The 27,473-nt window shown below is 40.1% G+C and overlaps 1 protein-coding gene across 1 annotated transcript; it reads right to left on the reverse strand.

The window, feature by feature from the left end:
• Positions 1 to 691: 691 nt before the first annotated feature.
• On the reverse strand, positions 692 to 19,913 carry LOC119797146 (zinc finger protein 37-like). The gene is made up of 8 exons (XM_038306103.1): positions 19,528 to 19,913; positions 19,385 to 19,435; positions 19,179 to 19,299; positions 12,522 to 12,640; positions 12,199 to 12,434; positions 11,783 to 11,886; positions 5,869 to 6,078; positions 692 to 2,047 (listed from the first exon to the last, which is right to left on the reverse strand). Exons 1-8 carry the CDS (start codon positions 19,901 to 19,903, stop codon positions 823 to 825), a joined length of 2,442 nt encoding a protein of 813 aa, XP_038162031.1. The 5' UTR covers positions 19,904 to 19,913; the 3' UTR covers positions 692 to 822.
• Positions 19,914 to 27,473: the final 7,560 nt, after the last annotated feature.

A 27,473-nucleotide genomic window follows, 5' to 3' on the forward strand; every position in this document is an offset into this window, starting at 1 on the left:
CTCTGAATGCTTCAGCATACCAAGACATTTTGGACAATTCCATGCTCCCAACTTTGTGGGAACAGTTTGGAGCTGGCCCCTTCCTCTTCCAACATGACTGTGCACCAGTGCACAAAGCAAGGTCCATAAAGACATGGATGACAGAGTCTGGTGTGGATGAACTTGACTGGCCTGCACAGAGTCCTGACCTCAACCCGATAGAACACCTTTGGGATGAATTAGAGCGGAGACTGAGAGCCAGGCCTTCTCGTCCAACATCAGTGTGCGACCTCACAAATGCGCTTCTGGAAGAATGGTCAAAAATTCCCATAAACACACTCCTAAACCTTGTGGACAGCCTTCCCAGAAGAGTTGAAGCTGTTCTAGCTGCAAAGGGTGGACCGACGTCATATTGAACCCTATGGATTAGGAACGGGATGTCACTTAAGCTCATATGTGAGTCAAGGCAGGTGAGCAAATACTTTTGGCAATATAGTGTATGTTTGGCAATTTAGTGTATAGAGACCAATCAACCTAACAGTCATTGGTTTTTTATTTGTAGGAGGAAGCCAGAGTAACAAAAGATGTGGATGCACTGGAAGAACATTTAATCTGAATGAAGAAAGGCCCTAGATGTGAATGTGAACCAACAACATCCGTGCTGCAACTCAGGAGCGCTACAGAATGAGACACAACAGTAATAAATTACTTCATCAGACCTTTTGGTTAAGGAGTTTATTCCTTTTTGCTTCTACAACATCCAAATTTAACTCAGAATTTCAAAAAGATGGAATACAAACACTGAACTAAAGTAGGAATGTAAATCAAAATAAGGTCCGTCCTTCATTTCAGACTTTTTGAACCATCTTCAGAACCAGGAGGGAGCGAGGGCGACTCTTCAGTCTGGTGAGTCTTCATGTGTGTTTTCAGGCAGTGGCTCTGGGTGAAGTCTTTGTCACAAAGAGAGCACTTGTAGGGTCTCTCTCCAGTGTGGGTTCTCATGTGAATTTTTAGATGTTCCGGTTTAGATGAACCTTTGCCACAAATACCACAGATGAAATCTTTAATGCCTGAATGGGTCTTCATGTGCTGGGTAAGGTGAGTCTTGGATTTAAAGCGGCGTCCGCACTCGTTGCATTTGTAGGGCGTCTCTCCTGTGTGGACCCTCATGTGTATTTTGAGATTTCCACTAAACGTGAAGCCTTTACCGCACACTGTACAGACAAACAGCTTCTCGCTGCTATGAGTCCTGATGTGGCACTTAAGGGTTTGCTTGGTTGGAAATGTCTTGCAGCACACATGGCAGAGGAAAGGCCGATCTCTCACTGTGTGGGTCATCTTGTGTACTTTTAGTCCAACATTAGATTTAAAGCGTTTCCCGCACGTTTGGCAACAGTAGGGTCGCTCGTCTGAGTGGGTCAACGTGTGCTGGGCCAGAGATCGGCGGTCGCCCAATGACTTACTGCATATCTTGCATTTGTAAACATCTTTGCTCGCATGCCGTTTCCTGTGAGCTCGGAGATGCGACTCCAGACCAAAGGACTGTGGACACAGGTCACACTTGTGGGGTTTATTTTCTACATGTACCCATTGGTGCTGGTTTAGCAAACCTTTCTGTGAAAAGGTTTTATTACAAACATTACATTTAAACAAGTTATCGCCTGTGTGCTTTGTTATGTGTTGCTTCAGGCCATCTTTGGAGAAAAAAGACTTCCCACAATGTGGACAGTTGTAAGGCTTTTTGTAACTTTGGAAATGCTCTTTCAACTTTTCCTCAGACTCAAACTTCTCTCCGCAGGCTCCACAAACATTCTGAGGGTTAGAGGAATGGCTCCAGATATGTTTGAACAACCCTCCTAACTGTCTGTAGGTGACCCCACAAACTTTGCACGACTTTTCTACTCCATCACTCCTCTTCCAACATCCTTTGTTTCTTATTTTTAAAGATGTCTGCAGGTCAGGATCCAGGTTCAAGTTGTCATCTTTTTCCAAAGCCGGATCGTTGTCACTTCTGCATTCTGTGTTGTCCTCAGATTCCCCTTTGGTACGTTCCACAGTTTGAATACCACTGAAAAAAAAACCAAAACAATTTCAATGCAATCCTTTTGCAGTACACCAATAAACTGATATGAATGCAAATTGGTGGATTCTTAAAGGAATAGTACACCCAAAACATGATTAGCCTTCATTTTCTACTCACCCCCATGCTGAACAACACTCTGGAGTACTTTTTTGATATCTCAAATGCATCTGGAGATCTGGGAGTCTACGGAAACCGCGGCAGACCAAACCAGACGAAAGTGTGCATTCAGCTCGGCAAAGAACTCATGCTCTTCCTCAACACTGAAGTCCTCAGACATTTTTCTTTCGTTGTTTCTTTCTTTGCACGGGTAAACAGCAAATTTCTTCTTCTACGCTTGCATTATCGGCAGAGCAGACGCTGAATGCGCACTTTCGTCTGGTTTGGTCTGCCGCGGTTTCCGTAGGCTCGTGAACGCGCTTTCAGGAAATCCTATACACTACTGTTTATGCTCTAAAAACATTCTAAATGACTTCGTTTCGAGTAAATTATGGACGCTACCCACTCAGGACACCTGGAATACATTGGACGAGCAGTATGGAGGAATATTGACACGTTTTTTGTGGACTTTTATGGACCTTTCTGCCTCGGGCACCATAGACCTCCATTATTTGAATGTCAGCAGACAGCAAGAAGCCTCCCAGATCTCCAGATGCATTTGAGATATCAAAAAAGTACTCCAGAGTGTTGTTCAGCATGGGGGTGAGTAGAAAATGAAGGCTAATCATGTTTTGGGTGTACTATTCCTTTAAGGTTGGATTACACGTCTGCAACCGATCACATCAGATGTCGCTTGCGTCTGCTTGTGAAGCAGTTTTGCTGGTATGCTTCTGCAACATCGGTCTGGAATTTCTAGGGATGCACAGCAGTTTCCCGCCAAAGCGCTAGAGGGAGCCTATTCGAGAACTCGCGAGAACTTCGACGGATGGTCACGAGAACTTGTTCGGCGGCAATGGCGAGTGTGTTTATTTTCCTAAAATGTCACGAGAACTTCTTCGGCGGCATTGGCAAGAGTGTTTATTTTCCAAAACAACGTCTAACCTTTTGTCGTGGTTATCCATTGTTATTACTCCTCGGTTTTTTAAAATGGCACAACCCAGCACTGAATCGAGAAGGACGACCACACAGTCATTTAGAAAGGCATAGCAAGGACCAATCACAGCTGCATTTTCGTTTGCGCACTTCTGCTTAAGGTCTGCGCAGGTTTGCGAGCTTCCGACGTGTAGTCAGGATTTTTTTGAGGTGCGCAACGACGGTTGCAGAGCCTCTGTGTGGGGGGCGTGGTCATGCACAGAGTCAGATTTGCCGGTTGCAGGCGCTATGCGTCAAAAGTATAAATTGGCTTTTATTGTATGAACTTCTCGCTGCTCGTTCTCCCTGGCTGGCTTCTCCAAAGCACTACTGTCCTACTCCCAGGAAGCAGTAGCTTCTCCCCCACCCCCAGCTTTCTTATTCCCCGTCAAACTTTGCCAATCTTTCACTGGTGCCTTGGATCCTCCGCAGGTAGCCTAGCTACCCTCAGACAGTTGAAGCCTCTCCCCGCTCTAGTGCAATTTCCCACGACGAGTTATCCGAACTTCTTTTGCTCAGTGTGATCCTCCAAAATGCAGCTCTGGTTCCTTAGCTCTAGAGGGTGGCATGTCTGGCCTCCAGTTATGGAGCTCTGTCAGTTGCTGTTGTTACACTGATTTCCTAATGCCCCGGTCTTTAGCAGAGGAACACTTTCGCCTTACCTCTGTTGTCTGGGTGATTCTCTCCTGTTTTGGGCACTCTAACTAAAACAAACCTTGACCGAGAGCAGGAGAAATATCCATTCCGTTCAGAAAAAAAAAAAAACACACCAAGACTCAACCCGATGAACGGCACTTATAATAGGTGGTCTATCATAATTTCACATTTACCGTTTATTAGCTGTAATATAAAACAGCATTCATGCTTTCAAAATATTACCATCAGCTCTTCTCTGACAGTGGGAGTTTCTTAAAATAACAAAGTCATCACTTATCCCGTGCAGTTGTACACCCATCTGGAATAACCCTGACATTCTACAAAATAAGAATATTATAAACTTTCCATACTGGAAGAATAAAGGTATTAACTATCTGGATAATTTATTTGAAGGTACGGAGTTTATCACATTTGCTAGAAAAATAGTCAATATGGGATTAACAAAAATAAATTCTTACAATATAAACAAATTTAATCTATAATTAGAAACAATTTTAAGCATATTGAAGGAGGTTTACAAATTCAAACTAATATATCAGTTCATAGAGTTAACCCCCCCAAACTACTGTGTATATTATACAGGACACTGACTAAACTGGATGATACAATATCTCTTGCTATTATGAAATGGGAGGAGGATTTATCACTCAGCTTTGAACAAAACATTTTGGCTCAGATATGTCTAAGAACTTTTAACATGACTAGAAACCCCAATTTACAACTAATACAATACAAAATCCTCCACAGAGTGCACTATACAGGTCAACGATTATTCACTATCTAATATCTGTCCACAGTGCACAGGCAATCATCTTGATAATTCTATTCGTGCATTATAATTATTGCTATTGGTAACTGATGAATGATGAGCCTCAACTCCAAACTGGGAAAGCAACTGCAGATCCCAGAAAACACACAAAGGGTATAGAGAGAGATATTTCAAGGAAAAGCAATAATAGTTCTTAGAATCCTGAAGCCCTAACAAATGTGCAACATTCCGTATATTTGTTTATCCCACCACCGATAAGGAGACATTTCACATTTGTGAATGAAGACGATGATGGACTGGTGTTACAAGATAATGATTATGAGATGGAAGATGAATTATGGACGGCTCACAGGACCACAGACTGGAAAAGGTCCTAAGTTCTCAGACTGTAGGTGAAACTACCCATTTGTAGGACACAAGGGAACCATCATGGGTTCTCCATATGAAAAACCCATTTTACCAAAACAAAAACAAAAATTTTCGCGCAGCCTGCTACCAGGACTGTATTACACAGAATTTCCTACTTGCTGGCAATAAACAATGTTCTTCAAGCTTTTATTCCAAGTAAAGTAAGATCTTCTTTCTACACAATTAACGACCACATGGCATTGTGAAGTTGAGGAGAAACTGAGACTTGCAAGAAAATGTTGAAATGCATTTAACGTCCTCCGACGGAGAGATACAGCTCTGACTGCAAACATTTATACAACAACTCCCAATACACACACTCTCCCTTGGAACTATCCCACTCTTACATAAAGAACTTTCTCACACGCGAACATTTGGAGGAAAAACAACTTGAGTTCATCAAAGCCATTACCTGTTAGGTTAATATATCTTTCACTGGCCTGATGGATCTTCTCAAAACAGCAGTCCTACCCTTCGTGCCATGAAGGAGGCTGTGTAACTCATTCTTATTGCTCATGACCTTCGTTTAGAGCCTGTGAGGCTAAGAACAGACATACCTCAATATTTTTTTTTCCTTCATGGCATCATCAGCATATCAGCTAAAACCCTGAATTGCTGTGAGTAGGCAGGCATGAGGACGTGCAGCGTCACAGCCACTGTGCACTGCTTCACTGTGAACATTGCGCACTGGGTGCCTGATAGAGAAGATATAATGCTAGAAGCTGAACTAGCTCATCATACTTGCTACCATCCATTGCCCTTCTATGTACCACTGACAAAAAGTGTGGGGAATTTAAATATTTGTCAAAAGACAAAATATGGCAGACTGAAAGATATCAGGATAAATATTCAATAACATATCTGCATATGAGGGCACAGTGCTGGATCTTACAGAATCACTCACCTCTTGTCACAGCTGGCTTTCTCTTTTCTTGTTTGCTTGTGCGGTTTATAATCTGGGTCTGAGTCCTCGTTGCCTTCTGAACCCCTATCTTCATCTCCGCTGAAGTCCACGCTGCTCTCAGCTCCTTCCTCCTCTGTTTGGAAGTCCTGTTGTTGGGATGTTGCGCTTGAGAAAATGTTCCCCTTGCCTCCTGGTGCACTTTGACCAATGCTGCATAAGAGGGACAAAACAGTGTTGTTCATAGCAACCGTTTTAACAGGTCTTAAAGAATCACCCTGAGTCCTTTGCAAGTACTCGAGGTGAGTTGATGACAGAATCTGAAGTGGGTGCGGTTGACGTTTTCACTGCGCTGTGCCCACGCAAATAAGGAGGTAAATGTGTTTAATATGACTGTATCCACGGCTGTTACACTTATCAAAACTCAGCTTACTGGCCTAAATGTAAAGCAGTTGACGGAGACCTTAGGGAGGGAGTTCAGATGACAAATACGAGTGTAGCTGCATAGATTTCAGAGTAGCAGTCTGCTCTGCCAGATATATATAAACATATATATAAATATATACAGTACAGACCAAAAGTTTGGACACACCTTCTCTTCCTCACCTTCTTATATGAAATAAACTGAATTGTTTGTGATCAGCGGCACATCAAGGCAGAAGAGTAGAAAAACATCCATCAATTTAGAGAAGTTAAATGGCAAGGAAAGGAAGGTTAGCATTTCTCTCCTACCATGTTACTGCAATGTATTTTTCCTACTTTCTTTTATTGTTGTTTTTCATGTACAGCCCTTTGCATTGTCTTGCTACTGTCTTGCTACTAAAATTTGCTCCAAGGTGATCAAATACACTACCGTTCAAAAGTTTGGGGTCACATTGAAATGTCCTTATTTTTGAAGGAAAAGCACTGTACTTTTCAATGAAGATAACTTTAAACTAGTCTTAACTTTAAAGAAATACACTCTATTAGGGTTGGGAATTGAAAAGATTTTCACGATTCCGATTCCCTTTTCGATTCTATGAAACGATTCGATTCTTTATCGATTCTTTTTTCGATTCCAATTTGGGGGGAAAAGGAGAACAAACAGTTTGATTATCAGAATCAACTTTGTTTACTTAACTATTGCACAATCATACAAACTCAACAAGATCAAGATGTCCACAGGAAATGTGAAACTGGAGTAACATCTGTGTTTAAATGAAAAATGAATACAAGAACAAACTTAATAACCAACAATGTCTAATAACAAATGATGGGATAATAACCTATTTTAAATAACAAAAATACTAATTATAAAACAGTAGTAGCACTGCAAAAAATGTAAATCTAAATAAGTCATTTGTTCTTAAAATAAGTTCATTTTTTCTTGAATTGAGTAAGTAAGTGAGACATTTTGCCAATGGAACAAGACAATTTACATTTGAAATAAGAAAAAAACTATTGCATTGTCTTATTTCAAATGCATATTATCTAATTATCTTATTTTAAATGTAAAAATACTCATTCCATTGGCAAACTATCTTATTTACCTGCTCAAATTAAGGGTAAATACACTTGATTTAAGATATTTTTACTTAATTTCAGATCGTTTTTGCAGTGAGGGAAAATTAACAGTTCTTTTGCAGAAAGATGAGCATATCTGCTTTTTCTGGAAGGATACGGGATCTTTCAGCGCTTAAGGTGTCTCCAGCCGTGGAGAACACCCTCTCAGATGGGGTGGAGGAAGCCTGCACACAGAGGTAGTTTTCAGCCAGTCCAGATAGCAAGGGCAGCGTATCTTGCTTGTTCCACCACCACAGTGTGGCGCTATCCCTGCAGGGGATGGAGGGCAAGCTTTTACAGAGCTGGATTTCCTGATCTACCCTCTGGGCTAAGGAAAGATTCACAAAGTGACCGCAGCTCGTTGTCTTCCTCCTCGAATAGTTCTTCCAACTTGCGTAACTTGCGTAACTTACGTAAAAAACGTGACGTAAGTCGTGCTCCCCAGAGCCGGCGCTCTAGGCTCTGGTGCTGCGGGAATCGAAAAAAGAATCGTTCAGCGAGCTGCCAAACGATGCCATGGAATCGGAAAATACAGAACCGGTTCTTAACAGGAACCGGTTTTCGATTCCCATCCCTACACTCTATACATTGCTAACGTGGTAAATGACTATTCTAGCTGCAAATGTCTGGTTTTTGGTGCAATATCTACATAGGTGTATAGAGGCCAATTTCCAGCAACTATCACTCCAGTGTTCTAATGGTACAATGTGTTTGCTCGTTGGCTCAGAAGGCTAATTGATGATTAGAAAACCCTTGTGCAATCATGTTCACACATCTGAAAACAGTTAAGCTCGTTACAGAAGCAACAAAACTGACCTTCCTTTGAGCAGATTGAGTTTCTGCAGCATCACATTTGTGGGGTCAATTAAACGCTAAAAATGGCCAGAAAAAGAAAACTTTCATCTGAAACTCAACAGTCTATTCTTGTTCTTAGAAATGAAGGCTATTCCATGCGAGAAATTGCTAAGAAATTGAAGATTTCCTACAACGGTGTGTACTACTGTCTTCAGAGGACAGCTCAAACAGGCTCTAACCAGAGTAGAAAAAGAAGTGGGAGGCCGCGTTGCACAACCGAGCAAAAAGATAAGTACATTAGAGTCTCTAGTTTGAGAAACAGACGCCTCACAGGTCCCCAACTGGCATCTTCATTAACAGTACCCACAAAACACCAGTGTCGACATCTACAGTGAAGAGGCGGCTGCGTGATTCTGGGCTTCAGGGCAGAGTGGCAAAGAAAAAGCCACATCTGAGACTGGCCAATAAAAGAAAAAGATTAAGATGGTCAAAAGAACACAGACGTTGGACAGAGGAAGACTGGAACAAAGTGCTGTGGACGGATGAATCCAAGTTTGAGGTGTTTTGATCACAAAGAAGAACGTTTGTGAGACGCAGAGCAAATGAAATTGCTGCAAATGGAGGATTCTTTGACAAAAGCAAAGTTTAATGTAAAAAAATAATTATTTCTAACCTTGTCAACGTCTTGACTCAATTTTCTATTCATTTCACAACGTATGGTGGTGAATAAGTGTGACTTTTCAGGAAAACACAAAATTGTTTGGGTGACCCCGAACTTTTGAATGGTAGTGTATCAAAACTAGCATGCCACTGTCAGCATTCGGAACAAGTTGCTCCAAAATGCATGAGTCAAATCTGCCTCCAAGTTGAGGTGGGGGAGTCGGTTTGAAAAGAAAAGCAAATGAGTGGGGAACAGAGTCTGGAAACATTGCATGGAAGATATCTCATTCACCGTGTATAATTGGTATTCTATCAGTTTTTTCCAGAAACATTGCCAAACATTGTCTGGGAATGTGGTGCAGCTGCTGTTTAGAAACATCTGCTGGTTGTTGAGTTTCACCCTTCTCAAGGCCGTAATCCCGTCATGCAGAGTTTGAAACATTTTTTGCACCAAGTCCACAGTGTCACATAAACATTCCCTGATAATAGCTTCTAGGATTGAGAGAAATCTTGGTTAGACAGACAATTTTTGTTGAATTTACATTTTCTTATGTGTTCCAAAATATATAGTGACTGCTAACACTGCATGAACGACATTCATCTACTCTGAGGGTCCCAGCTGCATTAACATTGCTTTGTTTGCTTCCTCTATCGGGATAAAGCAATCTGTGTCATCCATTACAATAAAACCAATAATAATGTTCACAATGACCTTGTTATTTGAAGTGATAACTAATCAATAAGTATTGACTTTTTCAGGATTTCAGGGAACTGCAACATGAAGCTGTTCATTCAAACTAATGACTTTCACTGTAAACTGGATAAAATTATTGATTTGATCGTGTAACTAATTTTTTTTGGATTTTGAGACATAGAGTTTGATTTAATCTGAACTAAACACAAGTATAAAAGGAGCCGAAACAAAGTTTTTAAATTCTTTTAATATGTATATATTTATTCATGACCTGATGATATATTTTCTTTGTTTGAGTCACATGTGAACTGCGCTTTGCACACTGCTGTCACATGATCAAGTCCAAGTCCCAGACCTTGAGAGAGCGCCATTTTTGTCGTCCCAACATTCTGGGTGGATTTCGCCCATAAATAAACACAAGTAGCAAAGCAGTTGCATAGAATCAAGGTTATAGCTGGCTAGTTAACTAGTTAATATTAGCTAGCTGATGTCTGAGGGTTTACGCATGTACCGATAACGTTATGGCAATGAATCGCTAACGTTAGCTAGCCAAAAGTCCTTGCACGTTCATCTGGGCTAAATCCAGAGCTAAACAAACATTGCTTTAAGGTACAGTGTGGAGTTTTGTTTGAGTTAAATGCTGGATACCCGGCCGTCACTGTGGCAAGCGTGTTAGCGACGATGCTAACTGCAACCTCTTGCCAATTTGGTTATATTTAAATTAATGAACTGGTGTCAATACAAACCTTAATTCATGTTCATTTAGTTAAAAGTAAGTATATTAGGTTGGTTCATTTTAAATATATTAGTTTGCTATATTAACTGAAATGTTCAGGAAATCATTTGGAACAGGGCAAAGATTTAAAGTCTTAGGGAAGCGGCTGTTCCAACCATTGCATTTTGGAATTCTCCCGAGTGGTGCCCGACTTTACACGAGTGAATAAAGTGAATGTGATTGCTCAGTTATCAAGGGGGCGGGATTGTTGTGGCGGAAGGTTCACAAGCAAGTTTGGTTGTGGCCGATTTGTCGGAAGCATCTTGCTAACCAGTTAGCAACTTAGTGCTAGTAGGTTCCCAATGGGACCAAGTAGCACTAAATTGGTGACTTAGAAACAACACTGTCAAGGAACGCTATGGACAGAGGAAACATGCAAGAGGAGGAGAGTTTAGTGTCGGAGGTCGTGGATGAGTCTCCTCCGTCATCCATTTTTTATTTAGAGGAGGAAAGGGGGACGAAGTTGTTGTGGAAGAGGACGCCAGGGCAGCAGAAGCTTGGTTTGGTGTAGAAGGCTTCCAGCCGTACATGTTTGAGCCCTTGCCTCGCAACGCTGGCAGTTCTGTTAGCTCTACGCCTGCTGAAGTCACAGACGTCCATCCCCGTGAACACTGGGACGGAACTCAATGGGAAAGGAAAGGATTCTGATTTCAACCGTTGCGTATATTAGCTGCGACACATGAATCAAGATGCTATGACCGAAAAAATTTGATTGACAGATGACCGTTGATATATGATTGGCCGAATTTAGGTGAACAAGCTGAGGTATAACTAACTGGCCTGCATAAGATAACAAAAAAATTTTTGTTAAACATTTTGGTACAATATGGTCTGATAAAGAGTAAATTAATATACATGTTTAAGCCAAAATGATTTGACATTTGAATATGACTTCCCTACGACTTTAAATTCAGATTTTGTAAAGTCAAATAGTTTAGATGTGATATCTGGACAACATTTTTTTATGCGTAATTTGAGTGGGTTATAATTTTTTCCAGTGTAGTGTTCTATGTATATACACATATTTGCATATATATTTATATCTTCTGTATTATATTTGCATCTAAGTCTTTTTTTTTTCTCTTACTGTCCAATATTTGCATAAAACAAATTTCCCAATGACAGAATAATAAAGTTTTTTTTTATCTTAAATTACATCTGAAATGTTTCCATAAATCAATCATAAGGGGGAATGTTGGCCTAGTGGTTGGAGTATTGCGCTTATGCTACTGAGGTTGCAAGTATTCGGTTCGATCCCCTCAGCATGCCACTCTGGGTCCCTGAGCAAGACCGTTAACCCCACACTGCTCCCCAGGTGCCGCACAATGACAGCCCACTGCTCCCCAAGGGGAAGGGTTAAATGCAGAGGTGTATTTCTCCAATAGGAGACAATAAAGCTGAATTATTATTATTATGATGATGATTTCTCTCTTCTTCTGTTCTTAATTCACCTCTTCTGGGCCACAGGTTGATCTTTCTCCACCATCACAGGGTCAGCAGGTAGAGAGTCAGAGACCAGATGCTCTTCCTCTTCAGGCGTTATTACCTCTTTCTCCTGGAACAGAAAGCCCCATCGTCATTGACACAGAATAAAACATAAAATCAATCTTTAAGTTAAACCCTTTCACTCATATGACAGATCTGGATCCTAACAAAAGGTAAAACCAATGGGAAAGCTTTAAAAGAATCACATCATCTCTGGTTTTAGCTGTTGGTGTCAAATACAAAGATTAAACTCAACGGGCCTCAAACAAGCGGACATCCTATACTTTAAATCACACATGGAAGAGACAACAGGATGTCTCAGATCAGCTTTAATGTTTTATTAAAGAGGCTTTACATCAAAGAAACAACTGAGACTAAGAACCTTGAGGCGGATGTAGAGAGCTGAGTTCCCGATGGATTTGATGGCTCTGTAGATCTCCTCTGGAGTCAGAGTCTTTACTCTCAGAGGCTGCAGCTTCCTTCCTCTATCTGTTATTAAGGTATCAAAAGGTTTCCCTGCAGAGAGCTGAGGGAAAGTGGACCTGAGCAGGTCCAGAAAGGCCGCCTCCTCCAGACCATGAGGGCACTGCAGGTCCCAGATCGGACACTTCTTAAACACTGGAACAGAGCATCAACATTCCTGTGTGAGAACCTGGAACAGATGGACCAGAGCTGGACTGATGAGAGGAAGTTTATATAACTTACCGTTATTTGAGAGCACCTCGGTCTCAGAGTCCTCCAGGATCCGGATCCGGAGATTTAGAGGCTTCTTGGAGTCAATATTTAAAGATGAGCGCCGTCTTTTCTTCCCAGACTGAGCTGACCTGCAAGATGATTACAGATCCCTTCTGATTGGCTGCATGTCTCACAGACCTCAGTGGTCAGACACAGTTTGACGGATCTAAATGAGAAGCAGCGCCCATCAAACACATTGTGGCAGAAACTACAGCTGGTGAGAGACAGGAGGATGTGTCTGTCCTCCTGCCAGTATTGATGGGACTGACATGAATCTTCATGTTAATAGCTGGGCGGGTCACACTCACTGATCTCTATTTATTCACTGGATTGCTGATCGCTTGTTGGTAGTAGGGGGTTGAAGTGAAGACACAGGCCGCCATATTGGTACTCCCTAGTTAGACCGGTCACAATGTAAACAATACGTGTGCTGCAGCATCAAGCAGCAATGATGGTCTTATTTTCAGGGGAATTTAAGACTTTTATAATAAAGATAAATTCATCACTTTGACACACACTGGCTGTTTCATAGCATCAGTAGATTACTTTAACTTCTACTAGAAATATAAACCCAGCACATTGTCTAGTCAGTATGAAGTCAATGAGGTCTATAAATCATGTAATATAACATATTATACAAATTTAACACAACAACATTAATGTGTTAATGGAGTCTAATACATGTGTATATATATATATACACACTGACGCACTTATATACACACATACAAATATATATACACATATATATATATATATATGTATATATATATATGTGTATATATATATATACATATAATACATATATACACACATATATATATATATATATATATATATATATATATATTTATATACATATAATATATACATATAATATATCACTGATTCTTGAGAGTCGGGACAAAACATGTCCCACAAAAAAAATTCTAATTTATAGCAAAAAATAATAAATTCATCATGATTTACATACTTACAAAGTTAAATCCAAAGGAATTTTATATACCTATCGGATTTTTAGAATAAACTTTTTTATCTTTTTGGGGAAAATTTGTTTAAATATATTGTCTTTGGTTAGGAAGTCCATGTTATTTTACTTGTCCTCAGCAATAGGTCACAATATTAACCATCCCAAAAAACTTAAAAATGCTCTAAAATTGTGAAAACAGAAATATCAAATAAAAAATAAGGGGTATAAATATAAAAAACAACACATGAAGTCAACATTAAACTATATTTTCCATAAAAATCTGCCTATTAAAGTTGTGTCCTCAGTTTCTGTCAACTCCGTCAGATTTTTTCATAAAGCTCTTTATATCATGCAATAGCATGGTCAGCTTTATCTCTGAGGACCCCTCTTTATCTCCCTGTCTGTGATGAATGCAACACTACCACACATGATCTGGTATGTTTTAATTTTTTTTCATATTTGAGACAAAGAATGTCAATATTCCTATGGTCACAGCTGCACATTGTCAATACTGTCTTTCAGTTGAGATACTTTTTTTTAAACCATAGTGGATTGAATTTAAGCATTTTAGGGAGGTTATTGGGACAGCTAGCAACTGAGGAAAAAGTACCTAGCTGCAGTGTACAATACATGTTTTGGAGGGAAAATACATGCCCTTACGTCAACTCCGTCAGACGTCAACTCCGTCAGGTTCTATGTCTGACAGAGTTGACAAAACCACCAATGACCTCTTAATGTGCAAATATAATATTATTTGTGACTATAGTGAAAGGTTAAACTGATATTTCAAGGTTTTATTTACACATAAATGCACATACATAGCATGCATGCCTTCTATTTTCATGGCTACCCAGAGGAACAGCAGAGTCATACAAAGAGGGCAGGGAAGAAAAGGCCTTTGGCCCTGTTGTTGGAGGAGATGGAAAAAGAGATGGGAGTGGGGGGAGAGGATATGGAAATGGAAGATGTAATGGAGGAGGAGTTGGATGAGGAGCCTCTGTAAGGTCCTGAGGGTACTGTGACAGTAACAACTGTTAGCAGCCTTAATAATAGAGACTGGCTAGTAGTAGTATATGATGCCACCAGTGGTCATCATATAGACATCCTTTGTGAGCAATGCACGCAAAGGATGTCTGTTTCCGCCCAGTTGAAGACATCATAGTGAAACTAATGGGAAATGCATCACCAGTCAAATTAATAAAACGAGAGATCTACAGCATAGCCCCTGATGTGATGGACTTTATAGAGAGGGAGCATGTCCGACGCCTGCTGCTCAAGGCAGAAGTGCAGATTAGACAAAAATGAAATCTTAAGTAACCTACTTGAACATAATTCTAAAATACAGATTATGTGTTGCAGTATTTTTGTCAAACGATGTCAATTTAAGATCACACCCAGTATAAAGTAGGCAGTGCAAACACACTCAAACACGCACACACACACACACACACACACACACACACACACCACTTCAAAGTAAATGGCTACTTACAAAGGAGGAAAGGAAGAGAAGAACAGGTGGATGAGAAGATGAAGAGAAGAAAGTGGTATAGGGGTGGCAGATGAAAATAGAGGGGAAGGAGGGCCCCTTGTTTTCCTTATTGTTTTTTTTTATAGTTGAAAACGGTGTAATTTATAATAGTTAGAAACGTTGTATGTGCAAAATGTTTATTATAGTTTGCTTTACAGTAAGCTAAATTCTCTGTTAACAAGGAGTAGTTTTAGTAGTAGTGGTCAAAGAGCAAATCTGTTCATTCAATCAGCAATGCACGCATTTTTTGTCAACACCGTCAGTTTTTCGTCAACACCGTCAGATCTTCGTCAACAGCGTTGGATGTATGTTTTTGTAAATTTTTTGGGAGAAAAAATATTCTTCCTTCAGTTTATGTTGTTTTTGTAATAAAGGACCATCTGATTTACATCCTCTTATGTTTTATTTATTTAAGAAACTTGTTTTTACAATATTGAAATTAAAATCAAAGTTTGAAAATGCAAATATTTAGAAATCTGAGTTTTCAAAATAGTGTGAAATCACAACTTAAGTTTATACATTATGTTTTTTTATATATATATACTAATTAAACATTATTATAGTATACTTCAGAACTTTAGATTCTTGTATGATTGGAAGAATTAAAATTGTATACTTTTTAGTGTGTCTGACGGAGTTGACACAAATTCAGCTCTGAAGGGAAACATGTTTATTTGTTAAAAATGTGTTTTTATGTAGAACCTGTTCCTTTACATAGTTAAATAACTAAGACCTTTCTCTGCAGAAAAATATCACTCTAATTGATATAGTGTGTGTTTTTAAAAATATTTTTTTAAAACGTGTTTTGTCCTGACTCTCAAGAATCAGTGATATATATATACATATAATATATATATACACATTTATACACATATACATACACATGTATATATAAATATATACATACACACACACACATATATATACATATACATACATATATACATATATATACACACATATATACATACATGCACACATATATATACATACGCACAAACACACACATACATACATGCACACATATATATACATACGCACAAACACACACATACATACATGCACACATATATATACATACGCACAAACACACACATATATACACACATACGCACAAACACACATATATACATACCAGACATGTTCACAAGTCATTTTTTGCAAGTCCAAGTCAAGTCTCAAGTCTTGAGAAGGCCTGTCGCAATAATCAATTAATCGCACAAAAAATTCTAATCACTTGATTAATTTAAAAAAGTACAATAATTTTTGTGCTTGCTTGTTTCTCCATGTGTTTTCATCTCCGTCACTGAGACGGTATAGCTTAAAGGTCGCTATTATATCTATGGAATTATCATTATCTGGAACTGCTAAATGAAAAATACAATTAAAAAAAGCACACGCAAAATTTTTTTCAAGATAAATTTTGCATTTTCTTACAGTATTTCCTGACATTTGTGGTTACAACTTTTTCTAGTTTTAGCAGTAAATGTCTGCTCTTTAATTGAAAATGAGGACTGTGGAAAAAAAAAAACAATCACAATCCTGCCGTCCACGTAATGTTGCATCAGTGACGTCAGTGTGTTGCACAGGGAAAAATATAATTTATGGTTTTCTTTCATTTTAATGTTAGTATTATGCTTTGCATGTTTGGAGAGGAAGATATGATTTGTTTTTCTTTGTATTTTCTTCTTGAGCTTTGCATGTTTTGATGTTTCTTTTTTATATGATTGTTTTCCTTTATTTTAGACTTTTGAAATTTTTCCTGCATGTTGGGTTGTTTTGGTTTGTTTTTCCCTTGTGACAATCCATGCGCACTGGACTGAAGAAGTTGTCTAAGGAGGCGGAGTGCATTAATTGCGCTGCGTAATTGCTGCGCTCAGGTGTGAGCAAGGGCTGATTAAAGCCGACATAAAAGGAGTCTGAAGGAAAGGAGAAGGAGAACGGAATCTGAAGGTGACATAGACGGACGCGCTGCTGGGGGAGATGCAGGCGGGATCCGTGCCGTCCCAGTAAGGAGTATTAGGGCAGAGGGGGAACCTCGCCGGTAAGTAGCGCTCCCCCTCGCTTAAAGCATAAACGGGAATATATCTTCCGACGTGGTTTTGGCGCGTGGATGCTGGCGTTCTCCTTGCTTCTCTTTTTAGCTGGATCGGTCTGGAAAGGGGTTTGGCACGCCAGGGAGTGGAACAGTGCTGGAGCGCCGCAGAGTCTGTGGATCAGCCAGTGGGTGCTCCAGGCCGATCACTCGCACCTGAAGCAGCATAACAAGCGGAGCCCAACTTCCAGCCTCTGATTTTTAAGGAAAACTCTTGAATTTTAGGTTTTATCAGGAGAAGAAAAGGACTGTTTTATTATGCTACTTTTGCTGTGGCTTTTTGTATAAATAAAACACTTTAACTTGAGTGCTTCACGGTTTGGGTCTTTGAGTTTTCTTCTGTGTGCGGGTAAGGCAAGCGGCGATCAGTCAAGTTAGTAAAACAAAAAACACTTGAATAAGTGTTTTTACACTGGAATAAAATATTGTTCACAAGTTGGAAATCACGAGTCTCAGTCGAGTCTGAAGTCATTAAATATGCGACTTAAGTGCGATTCGAGTACGAGTCACAAACTCGAGTCCCCATCTCTGATACATACGCACAAACACACATATATACACACATACGCACAAACACACATACACACATACGCACAAACACACATTTATACACACATACGCACAAACACACATATATACACATACGCACAAACACACATACGCACAAACACACATATATACACACATACGCACAAACACACATACACACATACGCACAAACACACATATATACACACATACGCACAAACACACATATATACACACATACGCACAAACACACATATATACACACATACGCACAAACACACATACACACATACGCACAAACACACATATATACACACATACGCACAAACACACATATATACACACATACGCACAAACACACATATATACACACATACGCACAAACACACATATATACACACATACGCACAAACACACATATATACATACATACGCACAAACACACATATTTATACATACGCACAAACACACATATTTATACATACGCACAAACACACATATTTATACATACGCACAAACACACATATATACACACATACGCACAAACACACATATATACATACGCACAAACACACATATATACATACGCACAAACACACATATATACATACGTACAAACACACAAATATATACATACGCACAAACACACATATATACACACATACGCACTAACACACATATACACATACGCACAAACACACATATATACATACGCACAAACACACATATATACATACGCACAAACACACATATATACATACGCACAAACACACATATATATACATACGCACAAACACACATATATATACATACGCACAAACACACATATATACACACATACGCACAAACACACATATATACATACGCACAAACACACATATATACATACGCACAAACACACATATATACACACACGCACAAACACACATACGCACAAACACACATATATACACACATACGCACAAACACACATATATACATACGCACAAACACACATATATATACATACGCACAAACACACATATATATATATATATACGCACATACACACATATATACACATATATACACATACACACACACATATATATATATATATATATATATATATACATATATATATACACACACATAAATGTATACATATTTGCTACACATTTTTCCTGTGCATCTCCATGGGAGTGGGAGGTACCAGCATGGTGGACGGTGGCTTCACTTTTTTCATGTCAGTAATCCAGTGAATAAAAACAGATCAGTTGTGAAATTTCACAATAAACTATTCTGATCCACCAACACAGAGACTAATGATCTAATAGGACATCCATTCAAGGAGTAACAACAAACCTACTTGTTTTACTAACTAAACATTTTAAGTTCTGTTATCAGGTGAGGGTGATTATTGAGTTTAACCCTTTAACCATGAAGTGTGAGTTAAGGCTGTAATACTATGAGATCATTCTATTTAAACACAAAATTAGTCCTCAGAGGTGATTGATCTGCTACCTTGATGATGAAGGATAATCTGGGTCCTCCTCTTCTTCTTCAACCAGCTCAAAGATTGTTGCAGGATCCTCCTCCTCAGACTGGTTCCCAGGCAGACTGGGGCTCTCTGCTGCCTCCATACCTGAACACAGCAGCATCATCATCATCTGCTTCTGATCTTTAAGATGAGCCAGCATCTTCAGGCTGGGCTTCCAGGTGAGTCCTACCTGTGACCTCCTGCTCCTCCACATCATCCACCTCCTCATGGCTCTGGAGACCTGGGAGCAGATCCAGATAGTTCAGCCATAAACAAGCTGATCAACACCTCAGCGGCACAATAGCAGATTAAAACCGCCTGTCTTTCACTGACCTCTTCCAAACGTGGTGACCTGCGGATGCAGCCTCTCCAGCTGCCTCTTCTGGCGGGCGATCTGCTGCCTCAAGCCCGAAGCCTCCTTCTCATAGTCGGCTACGGTCCTTCCCACCACCGCTATGATCTCCCGGGCCGCGGTGCTCAGCTTCTCGGTGATGATTCCTCTCAACAGTTCGCTTTTAGACACATCGAGCGGATCAGAACCGCCGCTGCTGCAGTAGAACATGCTGGGCTTTCTCAATCGGGATCCAAAATTTCTGTCAGTCGTTGTCACGCACTCACTTCCGGTTTGTGGTGTTTCAGAAAAGCAGTCCGTGTAGGAGCAAAACACCTTCTTCTTCTTCTTTTCTATCATGGCGGAACGCAACTTCATTGCGCATACCGCCACCTACTGTACACGAGTGTGTAGCAACATTAGTTTACATCAATTTCTGCTTTTGAATTGTGTATTCTGTACATAAATAATGCTTTGCTTAATCTGTGAATATAATTTATATTCCCTTCATTTCCCAATATTCCATTCTTGGCTTGTTCTTCCAACCATTCTTCTAATTTCGTCTCTTTAAGAGTTAACAGTACAAAAAAACAAAAAAACTTTTTTTATTTTTTCCCCCCAATTTCATTAAATACAGAGAAAAGGAGTTCTGGGCTCAAAACAGACTTAAGTGGTAGCCCATAGAGAGGCTTTGTGGTGTTCTCTTGATAGCTTAGCAATTATTACTAACCTGCCCGTGCAAGGGTAGAACATAGAGAAATACAAAACCAAATGACTATTAAGGACCAGGTAACTTGCCATGGTAACATATTTCCTATAGTAAAACACTACAGATGCAGTTCAGTGATTATCAGACTGCACTGTGTTTCACACAGATAGAGTGACAGCAGGGTCAGAGATAAAAGGTAAAGCTTTGTTCCTGACTGAAACAAGGCCCAGTCGCAAACCCGCCCCTAAGCACTAACCCTCCGCTTGTGCCTTGCTGGGGAGGGTCCGCCACATTAAGTGCAATCCCAAACCACGTAATGGGTACGGCCAGTCGAACGTTCAGCCTTTAAATAGCGAGTCTGCATCAGATGCAGGCTGGCTGGAATTCGGCAGTAGGTGTAAAAGCGGCCTGTTGGCCGAGGAAACACCTTCCAAAATATAAATTCTGCTGGTTTGCTGCCTCTTCGTCACGCTGACAGAAAATGACAAGTTGTTACATGAAAAAAACACAATCCATTCAAAAATGGAAAGTTCTCTTTAAAATTGTTTTGACCTTATACAGGTGCTGGTCATAAAATTAGAATATCATGAAAAAGTAGATTGATTTCAGTAATTCCATTTAAAAAGTGAAACTTGTATATTATATTCATACATTACATACAAACTCATATATTTCAGATGGTTATTTTGTTTAATTTTGATGATTACAAATGACAACAAATGAAAATCTCAAATTCATCATATCAGAAAAATAGAATATTACTGAAGACCAATAAAAACAAAGGATTTATAGAAATGTTGGCCAACTGAAAAGTATGAACATGAAAAGTATGAGCATGTACAGCACTCAGTATTTAGTTGGGCCTCCTTTGGCCTGTATTGCTGCAGCAATGCGGCGTGGCATGGAGTCGATCAGTCTGTGGCACTGCTCAGGTGTTATGATAGCCCAGGTTGCTCTAATAGTGGCTTTTAGCTCTTCTGAATTTTTGGGTCTGGTGTATTGCATCTTCTTCTTCACAATACCCCATAGATTTTCTATGGGGTTAAGGTCAGGAGAGTTTGCTGGCCAATTAAGAACAGGGATACCATGGTCCTTCAACCAGGTACTGGTAGCTTTGGCACTGTGTGCAGGTGCCAAGTCCTGTTGGAAAATGAAATCTGCATCTCCAAAAAGTTGGTCAGCTGCAGGAAGCATGAAGTGCTCTAAAACTTCCTGGTATGTGGCTGCGTTGACCCTGGACCTCAGAAAACACAATGGACCAACACCAGCAGATGACATGGCACCCCAAACCATCACTGACTGTGGAAACTTTACACTGGACTTCAAGCAACGTGGATGAAGTGCCTCTCTTCTTTTCCTCCAGACTCTGGGACCTTGATTTCCAAAGGAAATGCAAAATTTACTTTCATCAGAGAACATTACTTTGGACCACTCACCAGCAGTCCAGTCCTGTTTCTCTTTAGCCCAGGCAAGACGCTTCTGACGCTGTCTGTGGTTCAAGAGTGGCTTGACACAAGGAATGCGACAGCAGAAACCCATGTCTTTCATACGTCTGTGTGTGGTGGTTCTTGAAGCACTCACTCCAGCTGCAGTCCACTCTTTGTGAATCTTCCCCACATTTTTGAATGGGTTTTGTTTCACAATCCTCTCCAGGGTGCGGTTATCTCTCTTGCTTGTACACTTTTTTCGACCACATCTTTTCCTTCCCTTCACCTCTCTATTAATGTGCTTGGACACTGAGCTCTGTGAACAGCCAGCCTCTTTAGCGATGACCTTTTGTGTCTTGCCCTCCTTGTGCAAGGTGTCGATGGTCGTCTTTTGGACAACTGTCAAGTCAGCAGTCTTCCCCATGATTGTGTAGCCTATAGAACTAGACTGAAAGACCATTTAAAGGCTTTTGCATGTGGTTTGAGTTAATTAGCTGATTAGAGTGTGGCACCAGGGGCCATCAATTTTGAACCTTTTCACAATATTCTAATTTTCTGATATGATGAATTTGAGATTTTCATTTGTTGTCATTTGTAATCATCAAAATTAAACAAAATAAACATCTGAAATATATGAGTTTGTATGTAATGTATGAATATAATATACAAGTTTCACTTTTTAAATGGAATTACTGAAATCAATCTACTTTTTCATGATATTCTAATTTTATGACCAGCACCTGTACATTTTTTTAAAGAAAGGGGCAAATGTTTGATGTTATGCTAACCTGCACCACGGAGCTACAGCCACACACGGGGTGTCATTGTGTCTGGTAATGCATGCATTATCAGACACAATGACACCCCTGCTTTCAATCAAGATGCCTGCCAATAAAGTCTGCAAGTGACACTTGCGTTGGCAGTGACACTTGTTAAGGGTTAGTGCTGAGGGGGTAGTTTAGGATTAAGCCAAAGTGTTTATCTTGAGCCTGGTGGCTCTTCATGTGTGATTTAAGGCAGTGGCTCTGAGTGAAGGCTTCATCACACCGAGAACACTTGTATGGTTTGTCTCCATTGTGGGTTCTCATGTGGACGGTCAGGTGTTCTTGCCGAGAACAAGCTTTGCCACAAACTCCACAGACAAACCTTTTGATGCCTGAATGGGTCTTGATGTGTTGGGTAATGTTAGTCTTTTGTTGGTAGCAGCGTCCACACTGGCTGCATTTAAATGAAGCTTCATTAGTGTGAATGGTAAATGGCATGTAATTATATAGCACCTTTTTTCAAGTCAGGAGACTTGACCAAAGCACTTTACACTACATTCATTCACCCATTCAGGCACACACTCACACACTGATGGTGGCAAGCTACATTGTAGCCACAGCTGCCCTGGGGCTCACTGACAGAAGCGGGGCAGCCGTACACTGGCACCACCCGGCCTTCTGACCACCAACAGGAGACAATGCAGGTGAAGTGTCTTGCCCAAGGACACGACCACAATGAAAGTCAGAGCCTGGGCTTGAACTGTTAATCCATCGATATTAGGGCAAACTCCTACATCCAACGCCACTGACACCCTTAGTGTGTACCTTCATGTGTTTGGTTAGGTCTCCACAGAGTTTGAAGCCTCTACCACACTGTACAAGGAAATGGCTTGTCGCTGCTGTGAGTCGTCTGGATGTGGCGCGTCAGCGTCGGTTTTATAGGAAATGTCTTGCACGTACGTTGCATTTCTATACATCTTTGCTGGTGTGATGCTTTCTGTGAGCTTGGAGATGTAAGTCCAGACCGAAAGATTGTGTACACATATTACACCTGTAGGGTTTATTTTCTAGGTGGATCCATCGGTGCTGGTTCGGCTGACTTAGGCTTGGAAATGTTTTACTGCAAATATTACATTTAAGCAAGTTTTTGTCCTGTAACCTTAAGAATGTGACACCTGAGGCTTTCTCTGTTGAAAGACTTGTCACAATGCAGTTGTAAAACTTTCTGTGACTATGGATATGTTTCTTCAAGTTGACCTTGTTAGGTTTATCATTTATACATCATGTGCATTGTTATTTTGTTAGTCAGATTAGACAGAGTAGAAGGCCTTCCTTCACATTGTGGACGTCACTGTGTGTACGGAGGTCATCTAATTAGGACAGCCTTCGTGTCTTTAAGAATACACAGGATATGGGCACATCTTGGAGCCGGTCTGATAGGAGAGCTACTGTATCTGTAACCCTGAAGCATAGAAGCAAGCTGCATGAAGTTCAAGACATGGATGGCGTGTCAGTTTCTGATACGGACAGCTAAACATCAACATGATGCAACACGTAGACTCTTGAGCTATAAGAAGGAGGTGATGACCTTGTTTGGGGCCCAAACTTTGCCGGACGCTTGCGGACGTGATTTTGAGACCACAGCTGTGCAAGGTCTAAGCATTTTACTCTGTCCTGTAACGACCTGATCTGGAATAAAGTCTGTTATTTTTTACTCCTGTTTTATAGTCCTTTTTATATGGTTTTACCCAGTTTGAGTTAAGAGTAGTAAATAACTTGCTCCCAGGAAAAAAAACCAGTGAGGAGGTCCCCGGGGCGCTACAGCCTTTCTTCCAAGGGGACAAATCCTCCTCATTTTAACAACCTCAGATTTAAAGCCCTTTCCACAGGCTCCACAAATACTCTGAGTGTTGAGGGGATGATTCAAGGTATGCTTAAGCAAACTTGGCAATTGTCTGTATGTGACCCCACAAACTTTGCAAGACATCATCTCCTCACTCCTCTCCCAGCCATCTTTGTTTCCCCCTTTTCTGGGTCTTACGTTCAGGTTTGTCTATATCCTGATTGTTCTCACCACTGGAGTCTGTGTTGCACTCAGATTTGTCTTTGGTACTTTCATGACAATCACTACAAAGAAAATGAAGCAATTTGAAAGCAATACTGATGTTGTCAATTCTGCTCTGTCCTTTCTTGTCAAAGTGAACACCAAGGTGGTACTCCACCAACTCCAATTAACAGGATTCAACTTGTTCCTGTTACTTTTGAAATCTGGTATATTATTTCAGCAGATGAGAGGTCTCCATCAGGTATTGGATGTCCTGTAATCTGCACAAATGTAACGCATTTGGCTGTTGTGTATGTAGCTTAGCAACTAAACAACTGATGACATCAGGCAATGGCATAAGGTGGAATGTAAACAGTTACCAAGAGAACACTGGTAAACTCTCTGGGCAAATGATATTCTCAGTGGCAATAACTGGTGATTTCGATCATGCCCCACTTTCTGCTATACTATTAACATTCCTACAGTTTTTCAACTGCTTAACCAGAGGAAAGAAATCTTGGATTTGTGTACAGAAAATTTCAAGGACTCGTATAACAGTATAGGAAGACCTAATTCCAGTGTTGTGCCTGAACGCGTTCATGAACTCGTTCATATTTTGGGCGAACGTGAACTGAACGTACTGCATTACTGCCTGATGAACGTTATTGTGAACTCATTCATTTTGGTGTCTGTGAACAACACGCTCTCTCAGTTCAACTCCGTTCAATAGGTTGCCAGATTTCTATAGAGTCCTCCAGGCGAAACCCCGGCTAAATCACACCGTAAACAGGCCTTAATATGTAGCGGGAAAAACACCCAATCTGGCAACACCAGCTACCAGTGTCGTAGCCTACAGCCGCCTGCATCATCAAAACAAAGTGCAGCGTGGAAGCCACAGCAGCATGGAGGCGACAAACCAGCAGTATGATCACTTAAAACAGTTTCATGACCAGGTGGTTGGTGAGGATGATGGCAACAATCTGACATTTCTCTGCAAACTTTGCCCGCCGGCTTTCAGTAAAAAAAATCCGCACTTAAACCTGCCTGGTATAATTTTCCAGCATTCCTTTTTAGCATGTACTGAAATGAAATTTCAAATAGAAAAAAATATCAAAATAAAAAAAAACATTTGCACCTTAAAGACTACTTTCCTGTTTTTCTTTTAATAATTCCTCAGAATTATTAAGCAGAAGAAGCAGCACATTTTTCCTGATGTTTTTGAGAATATACTGTAGGGGTGAAAGCTGCAGCTGCTACTAGTGTGAAGTGAATGAACAGCAACAAAGCGTTAAAGCAACAATGGGGAAATGCTGTCCCCTCAATGCTAATGTAAACCCTGGTTGGATAAGGATTCAAAACTGGATATGAAGATGAAATCTGACGCACAGTTTCAGTTACAACTGATAAAATAATTGCTGTCTGTGGTTCTACAGTAGGCTATGGTGTAATTGAGTAATATATGAAAAATAAAAAAGAACTATGAACTAGTTCATATTTTGGAACTTAGTTCAAAATTTTGAATTATGAACTATGAACTGAACTAGTTCATTTTAAAATGTGTGAACTGAACTTTGAACTAGTTCACGTAGAAAGAGAACTTTCCCAACACTGCCTAATTCTATAAGATCAGGTCACAGTCTTGTTTTTCTCTGATAAGAGTGCAAGCCATGGGACAAGAAGTGGGGGTGGTGGAGGAGTATAAACACTTTAGTGTTCGGCTGGACAAAAAACTCGACTGGAAACCCAATTGGGAAGTCATCCACAAGGGGCAGAACAGCCTGTACGTAAGAAAGGTTAGTTCCTTTAGTGTTTGGACCTCATTGGTTGCATTCTTTGAGTACAACTTCAACTCCAATGTTCTTAAGAAGAACACGATGGTATGGAGACACGTCTGGTAGAACAACTATAGGATGTCTGTTTAACAGCATTTACAAACCTCGAATGTTCGTCCAAAAGCATTTTTCTCTTGGAAAGATGAATTTCTCTCAGTAATCTACATTTGAAAAAAGTATAAGGTCATGCAGTGTATTGAGAAGAAGCTGTATTATCCCTGTAGAGGATATAGCAAAATATTTGGTAGCGTCTCTTTACATCAGTTTCATATATAGTTAATTTATTGAACAGGGAGGTGGTACTAAGTTTTCAGTTTCTGGGACATCAGATTGAGTTGGTCTCTTGCCAACGAGGTATTTACCATTAGTTGTGGTGAGCCATACGTATAATGTTTAAGATGCGATCAAGCCCAAAGGATAAGCTTTCCTTGTGACAGGGTTTCTAAAAGACTCACCAACTTAAATTCAAGACTTTTTTATCGCATTAGGGGAGTGGCGGTCTATCGGTTAGGAAATTGCGCTTGGAATCCAGAGATTCTGAGTTTAAGCCCACTCCCACAGACTGCCACTCTGGGTCCCTGATTAAGACCCTTAATCGCCACACTGCACAATGAACAACTGCTCCCCAAGGGGATGGGTTAAATGCAGGGAATTTATTTCATTGCTCTGTACTTGTGACAGTTTAAGGACAATAAAAAGAAAGGAACAAAATTAAACATTTCTGCAAAACAGGATTATTTTGAACAAATTTTTAACCTGAGACACCAACAGATTTGTTGCAGATAAACCTCTTGTTTATACACAAGTTTTGTTTTTCTCATGTTATTTCCCATCTATTGTGCCTACTGGACCATTTGCCAGTCATGTGTATATACTGTAATCTATTGTCACTGGAAGGACTGTTCTAAGAAAAATAGATTAGATGTGGTAATGCACCTGATGAACCTTGGATGCTTTAAGAAGGATTCAACGCCATCTTAAAAAGATCAGTCTAAATACTCTCAGTCATCTATTAACACCAAAGATAGGCCTCTGAAAGGAAACTGTTCGCTGACGTGTCTTCAGAGTAATTTCTGAATAAAATTTAGTTTACTTCTACTTAAGTGACATGTTGAAGTACAGCTTATGTTCCTTGGAACAACTTATGAGAAGCCAATTAACCAAACAAAATT

Source organism: Cyprinodon tularosa, unplaced genomic scaffold, assembly GCF_016077235.1.
Source record: "Cyprinodon tularosa strain WSP-4 unplaced genomic scaffold, ASM1607723v1 ctg571, whole genome shotgun sequence".
In the NCBI taxonomy this organism is placed as follows: Eukaryota; Metazoa; Chordata; class Actinopteri; order Cyprinodontiformes; family Cyprinodontidae; genus Cyprinodon; species Cyprinodon tularosa.